The sequence below is a fragment of the Chiloscyllium punctatum genome, chromosome 2 (assembly GCF_047496795.1).
Source record: "Chiloscyllium punctatum isolate Juve2018m chromosome 2, sChiPun1.3, whole genome shotgun sequence".
In the NCBI taxonomy this organism is placed as follows: Eukaryota; Metazoa; Chordata; class Chondrichthyes; order Orectolobiformes; family Hemiscylliidae; genus Chiloscyllium; species Chiloscyllium punctatum.
The window spans coordinates 154,314,777-154,331,071 of record NC_092740.1 but is presented as its reverse complement, the minus strand read 5'-3'; the positions used below and the strand labels follow the sequence as shown (position 1 = coordinate 154,331,071).

At 41.2% G+C, this 16,295-nt stretch overlaps 1 protein-coding gene across 1 annotated transcript in view; it reads left to right on the top strand.

Moving 5' to 3' along the window:
- The window catches only part of LOC140492560 (uncharacterized), a 35,199-nt gene extending 24,736 nt beyond the window's left edge, over positions 1-10,463 (top strand). The window contains exons 27-43 of the mRNA XM_072591518.1: positions 155-301; positions 649-768; positions 1,973-2,095; positions 2,950-3,324; positions 5,002-5,124; positions 5,203-5,322; positions 5,740-5,859; positions 5,953-6,078; positions 6,232-6,406; positions 6,559-6,780; positions 7,322-7,437; positions 7,518-7,657; positions 8,256-8,394; positions 8,968-9,105; positions 9,550-9,657; positions 9,998-10,069; positions 10,348-10,463. Coding sequence (XP_072447619.1) covers positions 155-301; positions 649-768; positions 1,973-2,095; positions 2,950-3,324; positions 5,002-5,124; positions 5,203-5,322; positions 5,740-5,859; positions 5,953-6,078; positions 6,232-6,406; positions 6,559-6,780; positions 7,322-7,437; positions 7,518-7,657; positions 8,256-8,394; positions 8,968-9,105; positions 9,550-9,657; positions 9,998-10,069; positions 10,348-10,463 — 2,480 coding nt within the window. The remainder of the gene's footprint in view (positions 1-154; positions 302-648; positions 769-1,972; positions 2,096-2,949; positions 3,325-5,001; positions 5,125-5,202; positions 5,323-5,739; positions 5,860-5,952; positions 6,079-6,231; positions 6,407-6,558; positions 6,781-7,321; positions 7,438-7,517; positions 7,658-8,255; positions 8,395-8,967; positions 9,106-9,549; positions 9,658-9,997; positions 10,070-10,347) is intronic.
- Positions 10,464-16,295: the final 5,832 nt, after the last annotated feature.

Sequence of the window (16,295 nt, the reverse complement as noted above, 5' to 3'; positions counted from 1 at the left end):
AAGTGCTAATCAATTGTGGTGACTTCAGTCCAAATTTAACGTGGAAACCTAGTTGGCTATTTATCAGTTTGTTTGGCTTTATTGGATTGGAAAATCACCTTCCCAATACTGTCAGGAATTCCGATTGTGAACCAGGTTGAACATCTTTCCACAGGCAAAAACTGGTGTGAGAATCTGAAGACCAGAAGCTGTGACTACATGTGTCTGCCAGCTCCTCAGGTCAACAGTTACAGTTCAAGATACACTTGCGTGTGTCCAACTGGAACAAAACTCCAGAAGGATGGATGGCATTGTGGAATAGGTATGTGGGTGAACAACCTAACTTGGGTCTAGAACAATCTGAACTTTGTGCCTAATCTGTGTAGGGTGTTATGCAAGTCTAACATCTGAATTTAAGTAAAATCACCAACTCTGGGAATGGCAATAACCACTGCTTAATCTTTTGGCATTTTAAAGACCTTAGTTTCCAAAGGTAACAAATTCATGAGTTGCACGACAATAAAGGACTTGACAAAGATTTGTAATCTATCGCTTGGCTATTGATTTTAAAATGGACATGTGTTAAACCACTTTAAGCATGTAGTTTTCCTTAGTCACTCTAGACATGCAAAACCAAGTATAATGTTTAACTTGGGTTTTCCCTCCTAGTTGCAACTTGTGGAGCATCTGACTTTATGTGCAACAATAGACAATGCATACCCAGTAGGTGGCTGTGTGATGGTAAAGCTGACTGTGAAGATGGATCAGATGAGCTAACAGAAGTCTGTCGTAAGTTTTTTGGGAGTATCCTTTCCACTAACACTTGGATCATAAACAAAACTGGAGGCTAGAACAAAACCAAGCTCAGCCTCTATCTGGAGGAAAAAATCAGTTAGCATTTTGGGTCTGGTGACCTTCAAACTTGGAGGTCAACTTCAGTCTTGCATTTTCTGTCCTAGCCAATTTTCAGCTGTGCAATTTTACCACTCCAGCTTTCAAATGGCTAAATGCAGCTACTAACTGGCTCCATGCTAAATGTTTAAGTCCGTGCACTTGCACTGTACAGAAGAGATCCCAAGTGATTCTGTTTAATAGAGCATTTTCCCACTACTCCAGATGTGGGTTTTATGCCTGAGGTGGTTGCAGTTTCCTTTCCACTGGGGAAAGTGTAGTGCCCAAATGGAGGCAAGGAAGAGGTTTCTACACAATTGACTAGAAATTGCAGCATCAAAACACTAAAATATCATTAGTTTTCTAGGCTTGGCTCAACCTTTGCCAGTTCCTGGAGGAAAGGAGGACTGTGTGTGAAATGCTAAAATCAATGGAATGATTGCAATAACTTGTATATGGTATTTTGATTTGGACCATTCAAAAACTGTTGTGTAATCAACCCTAAACAGTTTGCCCCAACTCTTGGAAAACAGATTTTATTTTTAACTTTCCCTTTGGTCTAGGATAATTTCAGAACTGATCAGTCATACAGCACAAAATGCTCTTTAAAATTTATGGTCAGCATGGACTGATTGGACCAAATTGAACCAGTCACCCTCTGCCTGTATTTGGCTTCCATTCCCTCTGTGTGCTTCTGCCCATCCCCCCCCCCCCCCCCCCCCCCAGCACGCACTCGTCCAAATGTCTCAAGTGGTTGCAGCTAGTCTTGTTCATTCCACAAGCTGCTCTGGTTTCTCCAAATTAGCCAAAATCTCAATTTTTTTTTTTGTCATACTGCATGCAGCCTAAGTGGAGTGGATGTAGCACTAGTAGTTAATACTCTTCAGTTCTCTTGACATAATGTGCTGGTGTTGCATTCAAGTTAGAACTTAGACCTCACTTAAAGCTAGGCATTGTTGCTGGCCACTTGTAGTATATTCCTTTTACAATTGAAACTTTCCTGTTTTTTTAATGTACTAGTTTGTTTTTTGTGTGGATACTTTAATTTGGCACATACTGACCTTAAAGTGCACTTTTTTAATTTGACAATTTTTGATTTCAGATGAAATAACCTGTCTTGGCCATGAGATCAGCTGTGGCCTAGGATCATTTCAATGTGTTCCTGTTGCTTGGCGATGTGACGGTGAAAAGGACTGTAGTAATGGTGGTGACGAAGTCGGCTGTGGTAAGTTGGTCAGTCTGTGCTGTCTCTAGAAGCTAAAATTTGGCTAAAGATGGCATTTTGATTCAGACTAGTTTAGGATTTTGTGACCCCAACTAGTGCAATATTCATATTGGTTAGAACACCATTTTGGACACCTGCTAAAAGTTGCTTTGTCTCCTTGTAATGGAAAGACCTTTTGCTGTTCAGAATGGCATTACCATCTGATTTAATGGTTTCATCTAACATGAGCTGATGACATTATGAAGCAATGACTCACTTAGAAACTGGCTTCCACTAAAATCCATTACTTGTGCCCTGCAGCTAAATCAACATACTAAAATTGCTCTTATCCCCCTCAGCCCTTTTATGTATTCAGTTGCTTAACCTTTTTTACTGTCAAACAGCAGTTTTTAAGTCTTTGTTTTTGGATTCGATTCAGTTTTTTTTCTGGTAACTTTAGTATTCTCTATTCGGTCAGTTAGTCAAATAGGACCAGTTTCTCTACTAGAATACTGAATCACTCCCCTTTCCTACAATTTACTTTTGGGTGAGGAATTAATGCACTTCAGGCCTCTTAAAATTTCAGAACCAAGCAAGTAAGCTTTGAACTAAATAGACTTCATATCATTATTAACCAAAAGAGCTGCTCCAATTTTAACTAATGCCTAATCTATACAATATGAATTTCTCTAAGTGTAGAATCCATCTTTAGTTCAACTGCTATAGCAATTGTGAAGGCTCTTGGGTCACCCTTGTCCACACCGTTTACTTAAACAGCTGTTTTCCACAACACCTGACTTGCAACAGTCTCCACTTCCACTATAATGAAGTTTCTGAAGAGATGAATTGACTGGTTGTCTAACTTAATTTTTCAGGCATAATCACTTGCAACCCAGAAGAGTTCACTTGTCTCAGTGGCAACTGCATTTCTCGAACATTTGTCTGCAATGGTGAGGCTGACTGTGCTGATGGGAGTGATGAAAAGAAATGCACTTCACACACCTGTGGCATTCATGAGTTTCACTGCAATAGTTCAGAGTGTATACCTTCTAATTGGGTATGTGATGGCAATGTGGATTGCAGTGACAAATCTGACGAGTCGCCAGAACACTGTGGGCACACCATCTCCCATCTGCCTGTGGCATGTGCTCCTAATGAGCTCCCATGTGATTCTGGTGAATGCATCCACCGTAGATGGTTCTGTGATGGTGATGCTGACTGCAGAGATGGAAGTGATGAGGCAAACTGCCGTAAGTAACTTTTTTCTGTTCTCTACTGGGGCTATATTGCATACCAGCTTCAGCTGTCTAAGCACTATTTAGCTGTGCAAGTAAAACTTGTGGCAAAATGACCATCTGATGCAACGTTGGCTGTAACTCTGCAATTCCAAGCTGTAAGAATAAGTTCTAGACTGCCTTGTTTCAGCCCCAAGTTAAGGTATTAATCTGCAGGACAGTGTCTTCCTGGACAGCCCCTTCCAAAGACCTACATCCTGAAGTAATTGTGAAATGGATAGCTGCAGTAACTTGCACTTCGGTCAGGATTGCAGTGAGCATGAAATACAGTACCTCATTGCAGCCAGAATGCAAATCTCCAATAGTCTCCTGAAGGGTTAGACTACTTTAGTTAGACTTTAACTTGCAGAATCTAAGTCCTCTGGATCAGTTTCAAAGGAAGTTGAAAAGTTTCTCAATATGGCTCGTTTGTGGAAGGAAGTTATCTAGTGTGATTTTGATATTAATAAAGTCAAGAATGCAGACTTCCACACTATATCCATGTAGCAAGGCTCAGAATTAAAGGGTTGCCTCCTATTTCAATTCTAAGTGTTTGTTTGGTCTTGGCTTAGAACTCACCTAGGCCACTCCTGAGACTAGACTTTCCTGTTTTATCACCACTTCTGCCTGTGCTATCTGCATGGTAATACCACAATTCCTTCATTCCACTCTAGATTTTGGACACCATGTGACTCTAATCATTTTAGTGGTACATTTTGCTATTAACTCAGTCAATCACAAAATGACGACAGGCTTGAGTTTCTGGCATTAAGAATTGCTGTAAACAATTTGGCTCGAACTTTTTTCTTTCAAATAGAACTGGAGTGACTGGTCTGCTTCCACTTGCTGTTTCATACTTTCATGTCACTAATCAAATCCTGATTCAGCTCTTCTGAATGGAGCTCTCCAGACATGGTCTCATTGCTCCAGTCAATACTCCAGAGTATTGCCTTGCTGTAGCTGACATGAGGAATTCTCCATTCAAAGTAGAGTGAGACTTCATTGTCTGCCTTCTAAAGTAGGCTACATCCAACCAATACGACAGGTGGTCAAGGCCCTGTAAAAATTTAATTTGTTCTTCCACTTCTATTCCTAGTCCATCCTTGTAATAACCTGTTAATCTAGCAGCACCCTATTCAGGTTTGTTCCAGGGTGAAATGAGGAATCTAGATAAAAGATCTTGTGTGGATCTCAAGGGTATGCTTAACAAGCACTGAACTCTCCAACATGGGCCAGGAGCCAGTTTAGCGCCTAATGGCTGTCTAACCAACTGAAGTGAGGAGAACCTGTTTATGTTCATCCTTGATGGGTTTTTTTTCTCCCAAGGAGATGGGCAAGCAAGTTACTAATCAAACTTGATCAATTTAACTTGATCAATTTAACTTCAGTTACTTAGCCAGCAGCATACTTTAGTGACTGAAATAGACAACTACTTCTTTTTTAATTTTAACTTAATTACCACAAATCCAGGCATCCCAATCTAATGCAAGATTCCATATGGTACTTCTCTAGGAAATCTTTCAGAGGCATCCACTACAGATCTCAGCACAAACTTGCTAATATGACCAATAGAATCATCATTTGTCCTTGGCATGTCTCTGACCCACATTTCTGAATTAATCTTCCAATTTAACCAATGTTACTGTTTTTCAGCTCCCAAAACATGTCGACCAGATCAGTTCAGATGTGGTGATGGGAACTGCATCCCCAGACAGAAGAAATGTAACTTCTTTAGGGACTGTCACGATGGTAGTGATGAAGTCAACTGCAAGAAAAGTAAGTGAACAGCTCTTGCTTTATGAAGGCGTTATTTATTTTTATTTCCAATGCTCAACACTAGTGTTGCTGTTCCAGTTTCAGAGTGCAGTGGACCTACTGACTTCAGATGTCAAAGTGGTGAATGCATAAACATCACCCTAGTATGCAACCACCAGCAAGACTGCAAAGATTGGAGTGATGAACTAAATGGATGCAGTAAGTGGATAATTAACTCTAGTCTTTACTAGAAAAGCTGGGATTGCAGCAGAACCTCTGCTAAACTTGAATTCTAGGTTTACAAAATGAGATGCCAATCTTTTGACTTTTTACTAAACTTCAAATGGGTTGCTTTTGTGAAGGGGACTTAAGTTTGTTCTCGTTTGAAGTACATGTAACTGTCCTGGTTTAATTGCACCTAAGGCAGCTCAGTGGTTAGCACTGCAGCTCCTCTAGTTCAATTCTCATGTTGGGCAACTGCAAGCTAGTGCTAATTCCTAACTTGGAATGGAAGTGGCAGCTTAAATCATGGAATGAACAGTCCTTTGTCACAAATGTCCTGAGCACTGCACAATAGTGGGCTCTTTGCTCAAAAGCACTTCTAAATTGTAATAGACTGAGTGCTCTATTCTACAGATCAAAATGAATGTTTGAAGAAGAATGGTGGTTGCTCTCACTTCTGCCATGATCTTGTCATTGGTTATGAATGTGAATGCCCTGCTGGCTTTGAACTAATTGACCAGAAAACATGTGCAGGTAACAATCTTTATTTCTAACAGTGGCTGCCTAGTTGCCACACAGAAACTAGGTCTTTAAGCTTAACTTTTTTTTTCTGCTTCTCACCCTCAGATGTAAATGAGTGTCTCAATCCTGGATCCTGCAGCCAAATTTGTATAAATACTGAAGGAAGTTACAGTTGTGAATGCAATGCAGGATATACCACCGATCCAGTTAGTGGAGCCTGCAAGGCAGTAGGCAAGTGTGGTGCTTGGGACAGTCAAATGTTTGTCCATGATTTGACAACCTCATTGTAAACTTTGTGCAGACTGACAAGCTAAACTATATATTTTCCTCCTCTCCCTCCCCATGCTTTCCATAAACCCATAATTGCATTCCCAATAACTACAGGAGGAGAGGAACCATATTTGATCTTCACAAATCGCCATGACATCAGGAAGCTGGGACTGCATCGCCAAGAGTACACAGAAGTAGTCAAAGAACTAAGGAAAGCTGTAGCATTAGATGCTGATATTGCAGGGCAGAGGATTTTCTGGGCTGATGTGAGCCAACAGGCAATTTTCAGGTAAGGTGAATGTTGTGCTATTCTGTGCTTTTTTGCTACACTATAAAGCAAGCAGTACAAAGAACCTTCCTGCATTAACTTGTTATCAGGAGTTTTCTGCAAGTCCACTTAAAGTCGTTCAGCAAACTGAATTCTGCTTTTTTGTCTTCCAGTATGCTCATGAACAAAACAGCTGAAGCTCGTATTTTAAAAATACATGTCAGTTTGCAAATCCCAGTTGGAATTGCAGTGGATTGGATCTATAAACATATCTATTGGACTGACCGTGGGACCAATACTATATCTGTGGCTACATTTGATGGAAAGAAAAATATCATCCTCTTCAACACTGACTTAAGGGAACCAGCTTCTATAGCTGTTGATCCACACTCTGGGTACGGAATTATTCATACAATAGAAGAACAAAAACACTGGAAGAACTTAGAAACTTAAGACAGTAACATTGCAGTATTGTAAATTTCAACCTTTTCATTGGTACTGAAATCCTTGCTAATTCTAGAATGGGATCATCCTATTCTTTACAAAGCAGATTGGACACTGTCTCAATAACACTGGCCCTTTAATTTGGGGGCAATGGTGGTGGAAGCAATTCTCATCCATAGTGGCTAAATAACAACAGCCAACTATTTTCCATCTGTTCATCTCTATAGCTGAATAGATTCTCCCAAGACCAATTGTAAATTGAATTCATACAGAAGTGATGGTTGGTTGAGTGCAAGTTCTACCTAGAAAGATTGCTAATCCTAGTTGTCATCTGTTAACTAAAGTTTGCCTTGACTAAGGCATGGCTGACATTGTGGCAACACCAGTCTAGTTCCTGTTTTGGGTTCTAGAGCAGTGATTGAAATTTGAATGCCACTTTGACTGCACCACCTTAGTTTGATTTTTGGTTAATCACAGGCATTTTTTCTCAAGGTTCATCTACTGGTCAGATTGGGGCACTCCAAAGATTGAGAAAGCTGGCATGAATGGTGTGAATCGCCAAATTTTAGTTGCCACAAAGATTGAGTGGCCAAAGGGAATTTCTCTTGGTAAGTAAACATTTTGCTTTAGTGCACCAAAGTGAACTTGCCAGTTGAGCTGTATTTTAAAAGCTTTGATTTGCCCACAGATCTTGTGAAAAACCGTCTGTACTGGGTTGATGCAAAACTGCATGTGCTAGCAAGTGTAGACCTGAATGGTCAGAACAGAAAAACGGTGTTGCAGTCGGAAAAGTTCCTTGCACATCCCTGTGCAGTTGCATTATTTGAGGTATTCTCTGTTCTGCAGTTTTGAATGTGGCTTTGAAAAGGTCCACACTTAACAATTTGAGTTAGAATGTTATCATTTTCAGTACCATCAGATTCAACAGCTGCTCAGCAAAGCTGGACCTCCCATGTAGAATTTCTGTTTCAGTTGAGTGAAAAACTAGTTGTGTTTTTTTTTAAAACTACAGATTCTAAAACTAAAATAGCTAGCTGGAAAAGCTCACCAGGTCTGGTAGCATCTGGAGAGAAATCCGTTTGGGATGTAGCAAGGCTTCCTGACTCTTGTTTTGAGGAAGGGTCACTGGGCTCAAAACATTAACTGACTTCTCTCCACCGATGCTAATAGATGGCTGAGCTTTCACAACCACTTCTGTAGATTAAAATTCCACTTTGTGAAAAGCAGACATAAATAACAATGGCCTGAGTAGTGTTCGAGCACTCTAAACTCATCAGGCTCCAGTCCTATTTCTGCATTTCAACTTGTAGTGTTATCATAGCAAATTAAGCAACAAGCTGTTTGTTTTTATATACAAGACAATGCCATTAAAACTTGGCTGAGTTGAAAACTGGCATCTTTGCTAAGTTCTTCCCCCTCTTTACAGGATCATGTATTCTGGGTTGATGCAGAAAACCAAGCAGTTTATGGAGCCAACAAATATACAGGGGATAGCATCAAAGCTTTGGCCTCCAATGTGGATGCTCAGGATGTTATCGTTTATCATGAGCTCTTACAGGCACCTGGTAAGAAACGTAGAAATTGTTGTTACCCTGACAGCAAAATCACTCTAGAAACTTTCTACAAAGCTTCACCATTTGTTTCATGGCAAACTTGTTCTGAGCAACACCGTCAACTAGCAGCAGTAGTACAGGATGCCTCTTTTGTATATATCCCAAGTGCTTTTAAATCTTCACCAATATATTTGGTGCCTTGATTTGTCCCACTCCATAAATGTTGCAATTGACTGGCATAAGCCAACTTTAGGATAATGCAAACTATCAAATGAAAGCAGCACAAAAGCAAAGTATGGATTTCTTAAATGTACTTTAGAATGACCCAATGAATCATTAGAACTGAATTATTTCAGTAGAATTGATCACATGCCCATATTTAAATGAGTGGATCAACATGAGGTTGATTTTTGCTAAGTTGTTACTTACCATAATGTTTACTCAACTGTTAAGTTGAGTTGTTCATGGTAACAACGTGTTAGCTTGATTCCCATTGAAACTGGATATGCATTTGCAGCAATCACATTAAACAGATCAAAATTAGAGTACACACTTCTAATTTTTAACCTGTGACTCTATTCCCAGGGAAAAACTGGTGTGAGAATGGAGCCTGTGAGTACATGTGTCTTCCTGCTCCACAAATCAACAGTCAATCAGCAAAATATACTTGTGTATGTCCAACTGGAATGGAATTGACCAGCGATGAACAACAGTGTCAGCCAGGTAATCTAACAATGCTGCAGAACCTATATCATATGCTCCTTTTAGCAGGCCCCTTGGCAAGAGCCCATAATGCCCTGTGTCCAGTCTAACTTTGATCTGTGGTGGAAAGGAAATGGCTATCATGCAGTGCCCCATCTTGTTGTAATAAGTGGGCCACAGCCCACCAATATAATTAGCTTCATTTTAAAATCCAGCAGCTCCCTGTCATCAGAAAACCATCTACTCAAATATTGCTTATAAACTCCTCCATTAATACACCTAAAGGCATTGACCCACTGAACCACCAGTTAGCTCCACAGTCCTATGATATAAGACTATGGCAATTTTCAATGAACATGGCAAAAGTTAATGCTTTCCTAATTCTTGTAGGTAGCTGCCCCATGACTTAATTTTACAATCCAAATTATTTTCAAACTGAACTGTAGCTTATGTTTTTCTTCACAGTATCTGCACTTACAACAGCGAATGTGTCTACAATGGCTTCCAGTGTTGCCCCTGAAGAACTTTCCTTCAGTTTATCTATGTCATCAACTACCTTGGCTACTTCTAAAGGTAATAGGCTATTAACTAGCAAGACTCCAATGTTCAGCAGTGTAGTGTTGGATCGGAAGCCATGCTACTTACACTACATTTGACACTTTTTTTTAATTTAGAAAAACATGGGGAATTTGTAACAAAGAAACTTGAAATGAGAATTTGTTACTTTCCTGCACCTTCCAGTATGCAGACTGGATATGTATTCGGTTACAGCCTATCAAATGCATAGGATGCTGACCCAATTTGATACTGGGCTTAGACTGTGTGCATATTTGATATCTTTTTTTAGAAACTTAGCATTTTCTATGTTAGACCAATACTTTAGTGTAACTAGCTTAAAATAACTTATTCCCAGGTGTAAAGTCTCATTTTCTTCCTGAACAAAAGTCAAGAGGATCTACAGCTGTTTGGGTCATCTTTATTCTTGGTAAGAACATTTTGTACTTGGTCAGCTGGCTTGACCTCTTTGGTCTAAAAAGTATTCAAACTAAGTTTGAAGCAATGTATAGGAGTTATTTGTAAATATTATTACTTTCTTACAATTTGGATTAAAGTTAAACAAATCCTTACTAATTTTAAGATCTGCTACCTAGTGTAGCAATGTAACACGTGTAATCAAAACATCTAGCTCAGCAGACTAACTTTTTTTTCTTATTACAAGTCCCCTTTGGCTTTCCTAATGTGTCACTTTCTTTACAATTGCAGCACTTCTAATAATCACTGGCTTAGTTGGCTATTTTGGTTGGCAATCCTGGCAGAAGAAGAATGTACAATACACCAGTTTTGAGAATCCAGTGTTTCAGCATAAATCCACTGAGTGAATCAAATAAAATTGTACTTTGATTTAACCCTGGCATCTGTTGTCTAATTGCAAGATTTAGTTCACTTTTTAAACCTGAACTAAATAGTTTCCTGCTCTGACTAAGTGTAAATTCAGTGGAAGAGCAGGTGGCTCTAACTGCATCCAGTTAATCTGTATTGCAACAATCGTGCTGTATTTCTACAGCAGAACTTCCAAGGGGAGAAGGTTACTGTTTTTACAGCCATTCTTGCAAGATTGAACTAATGGGACTAAATTCTCCAATTTCAATCTAATCCAGTTGAGAAACATCTCCATTCTGTCCCTTGGATGGTATTCCCAAACCAAATGGGCACAGTAACCTAAAAGGTTACTTTTTAACCTGATGGCAATTGTTTCCTGTAACAAACCAAATGTGGAAGTTAGCATTAAAGTCTAGTCACTTTTTTTTTTAATGCAACTAGTTGAGCATATTTATATTCACCACCACTGTCCAAGCTAAACATAAGCTGTTGCCGGCTATTATGTCTTGAGGTCCAATGAGTGAGCCAATTGCACTTGTGCCATGACTTGATATACTTTTGAAAAGTCCAAACTTGGACAATACCTCCTCACCCTAGTCAGTTTGACTGATCTCCAACAAGAATAGACTGCCACAAGGCAATAACTTAGACCCTGTCACACCGCTTGCCTGCCTCTCCCTTTTTCCCAAAGCCAGCTCCCCAGTTTGAGTAGAACACCAAACTCCTAAGTTTCCTAATTCTCCTTCAGCACTTTAGATGCTGTCCCTGACTGTATCTGGTATATTCCTGGTAAGTATAGTGTTGGTGACCAGAGACATTGGCCTGTAATCAGAAAAACCAGCATCTAGTGAATCTCCAGAGTAAAGGGCAGTAGGTACTGAAGGGAAATGGAGGTGTGACTTTGGCAGACTTAAAGACTAGTAACAAGAAAGGGGTCCTTCTAAAGATTGCTGGAACAAGAGAGCCTGTTTAGTGTGTGTCTCTGTGTCTCTGTGTCTCTGTGTCTCTGTGTCTCTGTGTCTCTGTGTCTCTGTGTCTCTGTGTCTCTGTGTCTCTGTGTCTCTGTGTCTCTGTGTCTCTGTGTCTCTGTGTCTCTGTGTCTCTGTGTCTCTGTGTCTCTGTGTCTCTGTGTCTCTGTGTCTCTGTGTCTCTGTGTCTCTGTGTCTCTGTGTCTCTGTGTCTCTGTGTCTCTGTGTCTCTGTGTCTCTGTGTCTCTGTGTCTCTGTGTCTCTGTGTCTCTGTGTCTCTGTGTCTCTGTGTCTCTGTGTCTCTGTGTCTCTGTGTCTCTGTGTCTCTGTGTCTCTGTGTCTCTGTGTCTCTGTGTCTCTGTGTCTCTGTGTCTCTGTGTCTCTGTGTCTCTGTGTCTCTGTGTCTCTGTGTCTCTGTGTCTCTGTGTCTCTGTGTCTCTGTGTCTCTGTGTCTCTGTGTCTCTGTGTCTCTGTGTCTCTGTGTCTCTGTGTCTCTGTGTCTCTGTGTCTCTGTGTCTCTGTGTCTCTGTGTCTCTGTGTCTCTGTGTCTCTGTGTCTCTGTGTCTCTGTGTCTCTGTGTCTCTGTGTCTCTGTGTCTCTGTGTCTCTGTGTCTCTGTGTCTCTGTGTCTCTGTGTCTCTGTGTCTCTGTGTCTCTGTGTCTCTGTGTCTCTGTGTCTCTGTGTCTCTGTGTCTCTGTGTCTCTGTGTCTCTGTGTCTCTGTGTCTCTGTGTCTCTGTGTCTCTGTGTCTCTGTGTCTCTGTGTCTCTGTGTCTCTGTGTCTCTGTGTCTCTGTGTCTCTGTGTCTCTGTGTCTCTGTGTCTCTGTGTCTCTGTGTCTCTGTGTCTCTGTGTCTCTGTGTCTCTGTGTCTCTGTGTCTCTGTGTCTCTGTGTCTCTGTGTCTCTGTGTCTCTGTGTCTCTGTGTCTCTGTGTCTCTGTGTCTCTGTGTCTCTGTGTCTCTGTGTCTCTCTTGGAAATAGTAAATTTACATTAAGACATTACTAAGGTATTCAAGGTAGATAACACTCCAGTACTTGATCCAATATTTTCCAAACATTGGAAGCTGGGGAAAAGACTACTGGGCCCCTTAAGAATTGTATCATGGGTGAGAACTGAAGGTTGGCTTTTAAGCTACTGAGGCTGTAAGGAAAAGGCTAGAACTATCACCAGTGAGCCTTACATTAATGGTGGGCAAGTTATTGAAAGGACAGTATTTGCATGCCTTTGAAAAGGCAAGCACTGATTGTGAATAGGCAGCATGACTTTGTGGTGTTAGCTTGGTTTTTCAAAGTGATAAATGTCAATTGCTTTGCCTTCAGATGGGCTGGAGTACTTTGTGGTTTGTCAGGGTAGACTGGTAAGATTAGATCACATGGGGTCTGGGGAGGTAGCCAATTTGTTGCAATCTCATTTTATAGTAGGAGACAAATAGTAGAAGGTTACTTTTCCAGACTAGAGACTTTCACCAGTCCTTGTGGCACATCCATGGTTAAGAGTCCACGGCATTTACATATGACAAATGCATGTGAATATAGAAAGCTTTATAGACTCCAATGGACAGTATTGGTTACCTCCAGTATGACAAACTTTCATCAGATGCTCCAATGGGCAAGAAGTAGCAGATGGAGTTTAATTGGGGCGTTGCAGGACTTAACCATGTCATGGTAGGGTTCTGGGAGTGTTGTACCTGCAGTCTAGTTGCTGTTCAGCAAGCATTCTTTTTTTTTTTGAAAGTAGAACAACTGGTTGGTTGAAATAGTGAGAAAAGCACTTTCTGCACTTAATGGTCACTACCTTGTCTCAAGAGTTGGATGTCATTGTTGTAGCTGTATGGGACATTTTGAGGCCACCTTTCTTTGTGCAGTATTCTATGTTGATTTGCCCTTCTACAGAGAGGCAGTTTGTTTAAAACTTGCAGGTTTTGCTGTGGATGTTGCCATGACTCTAGGGTTTGAGCTATAGGGAGGCTGAATGGGCTGAGGATATTTTCCTTTGGAGTGGGTGAGCTTGCAGCATTTTAAAACATGGGCATGCATAGGGTAAATAGCCAAGGTCACCCTCCTGGGCTGGGAGGAAGAACCTAAATCTCTAGACGAATTGAAGTGAGGAAAATTTTAAGTAACTGGAGGGGTTACTCTTTTTTTCTCTAGCTCATTCCATATACACTTCTCCCTCCTACATGAAGAGATAATGGGTATCTGGATGGGTAGATGGATAGGAAGGGTTTAGGCTCATGGGCCAAATGCTGGCAAATGGAACTAGGTCTGATTTGGAACTGTCCTATCAGGAGTTGGACCAAAGGGTCTTTGTGCTGTATGTCTGACTAATGCATCTGATGGCTTCCCCTACTAAATCTTCAACTCAAATCAGCAAAAGTTTTGTATTTATTACCTGTTTTTAGATATTCCCTTTTTGGAGATCTGAAGATGAAGACTTTCTCAAATGTGCTGCACTGTCCATTTATGTCATGGGGTTGATTCTATCTGCAGGACATTTTTCAGACATTTTACTCCAGGTTCATCCTTTTTTGTTTGTAGAGACTTGGTCAGTCTTGTACACGAATTTTGAGAATTCCATCACCCTTGACTAGAGATTAACACAACCCTTTTTTTGTATTGTTAAAAAAAGGAATACTTTAATCTGAAATGATGCAGGAGCCAATGCCTTTCTTCACCCCTTGCCATGTTTAAGACTGAACAGCAGGGGTACTGGGCCTGTATGCTAACCTTTCCTTCCAGACAATCTCCACATGCCAGAGCCTTTTTTCTGAGGAAGTTTTCCTGCTCACTATAGCAGGCACCTCAGGACCAAAACTCTACTATTGTTTAGCCGCCTCATGAAGGGCTTGTGCCTGAAACATAATTCTTTGTTACAACCATATGGGTTTAGTTGTCTTTCTAATGCTACACTTGTAGTAAGCACTTTTTTTTTGGTGGAATCTCCATCCTTCATCAAATGGATTCTCATTACTTGCCCATGTGAACTCCTTCACTAGCCCCTCCCTACTGTCTCATGGCCAATTGAAGGTCTTGCAACCAGCCCCCTTCCATTGCTCAGCAGAAAAGAATGTTGCTTAACACTTAGTAATGTTCCATCATTGTTTGTACTGAGTAAGACAATTTGTCAGCTAACTATTGCCTAAGCAGTTTTATATATTACCCAATCAAGCTCAAATTTACTTACTAACCAATTTGGGACTTTTTTCGATCAAAAGCCTTGTGAAATATCCAAATCACTACCTACACCATTTTCTAAAATTCTCAACTGCTATCATGAGGTAATGCTTAACAACCTCAGTTTAGGGGCTCAGTGGTTAGCACTACTACTGCCTCACAGCACCAGGGAACCAGGCTCCATTCTAGCCTCCGGCACATGTTTGTCACTTGTGTATCTCCTCCATAGGAGAAAGTGAGGACTGCCGATGCTGGAGATCAGTGTCAGTATGTAATTGGGAAAACTCAGCAGGTTTGGCAGCATCTGAAGAGCAGGAGTATTGACACTCTCTCTCGGCATAAGCCCCCCATCCAGAATGAGGCTTCTGGGCCAAGGAGGTTGAGATAAGTGGGGTGGGGCAGAGGTAGCTGGGAAAGTGGTAGGTCAGAGGATGGAGTAGATAGTTGGACAGGGAGCACTGTTCAAAAGGTTGGCCATTTCTCCTATGTACAAAGATCCCACCATTAGTGATATATTTCCCTCCCCAACCCGCTCAGCATTTCAGACAGACAATTCCTTCCCTGACTCCTTTTTGTCCGGTCCACAATTCCTGGCACCTTCCCCTGCCATCACAAGTGCAAAACCTACACCCTCTCCTCTGTTCAAGGTCCCAAAGGATCCTTCCACATCTGTCAGAAATTTCTGTATTTTCCATAAAAAGCCATCTACTGTACCCAATGTGGTCTCCTCTACATCAGGGAGACAGAGTACCAACTTGCAGAGCATCTCTGGGACACCTGCACTAATCACCACCCCCCCCCCCCCCCCCCCCCCCCAAACACTTCAACTCCCACTCTGCCAAGGATATGCAGGTTCTGGGCCTCAATTGCCAAACCCTAACCACCTGATGCCTGGAGGAAGAATGCCTCATCTTCCACCTTGGGAGTCTCAACCACATGGGCTCACCAGGATTTCACCAGGTTCCCATTTCTTTCCCCCACCATATCCCAGTCATTACTCTGTCAGCACTACCCTTTTGAACAGTCCTACCTTTTCCATCTTCCTTCTGACGTATCACTTTCACCCCATCTTCGTCTGCCTATTGTTTTCCCAACTATCTCCCCACTCCTTTTGAATTTATCTCTGTCCCCTCGGGCCCTAAGCCTCATTCCTGATGAAGGGCTTATACCAAAACATCGACCCTCTTGCTCCTCAGATGTTGCCTGACCTGTGTTTTCCACTCTTTGACATTCTCTTTCTGTATGGGTTTCCTCTGTGTACTCCAGTTTCCACCTACAGTCAAGATGTGTAGGTTAAGTCAATTGGGCAATTTAGCATGACCATAGTGTTCAGAGATGTGTAGGTGAGGTGCATTAGTCTATAGTAAATGTAGACTAATAAGGTAGGGGATTGGGTCTGGGTGGGATACTCTTTGGAGGATCAGTGTGGACCTATTTGGGCTGAATGGCCTGTCTCCACACTAGGGATTCTATGGCAATCCTTCTATAACATTCTAACATTTATTCTGTTTTTGCAGAAGGCTAACTGGTAGGTGTGTTTTTTTTTCCCTCAGTGTTTTTACTTCCTATATTTCTGGAACCATTAAAGATTCTGCAGAATTTTAAATGCTTTGATACCTTCTATCTCTCCAGTGCTAACGCTTCCACTTCCACTTTGTACTTACTGCTCCCTTTCTAAGATTCCTAGGAAG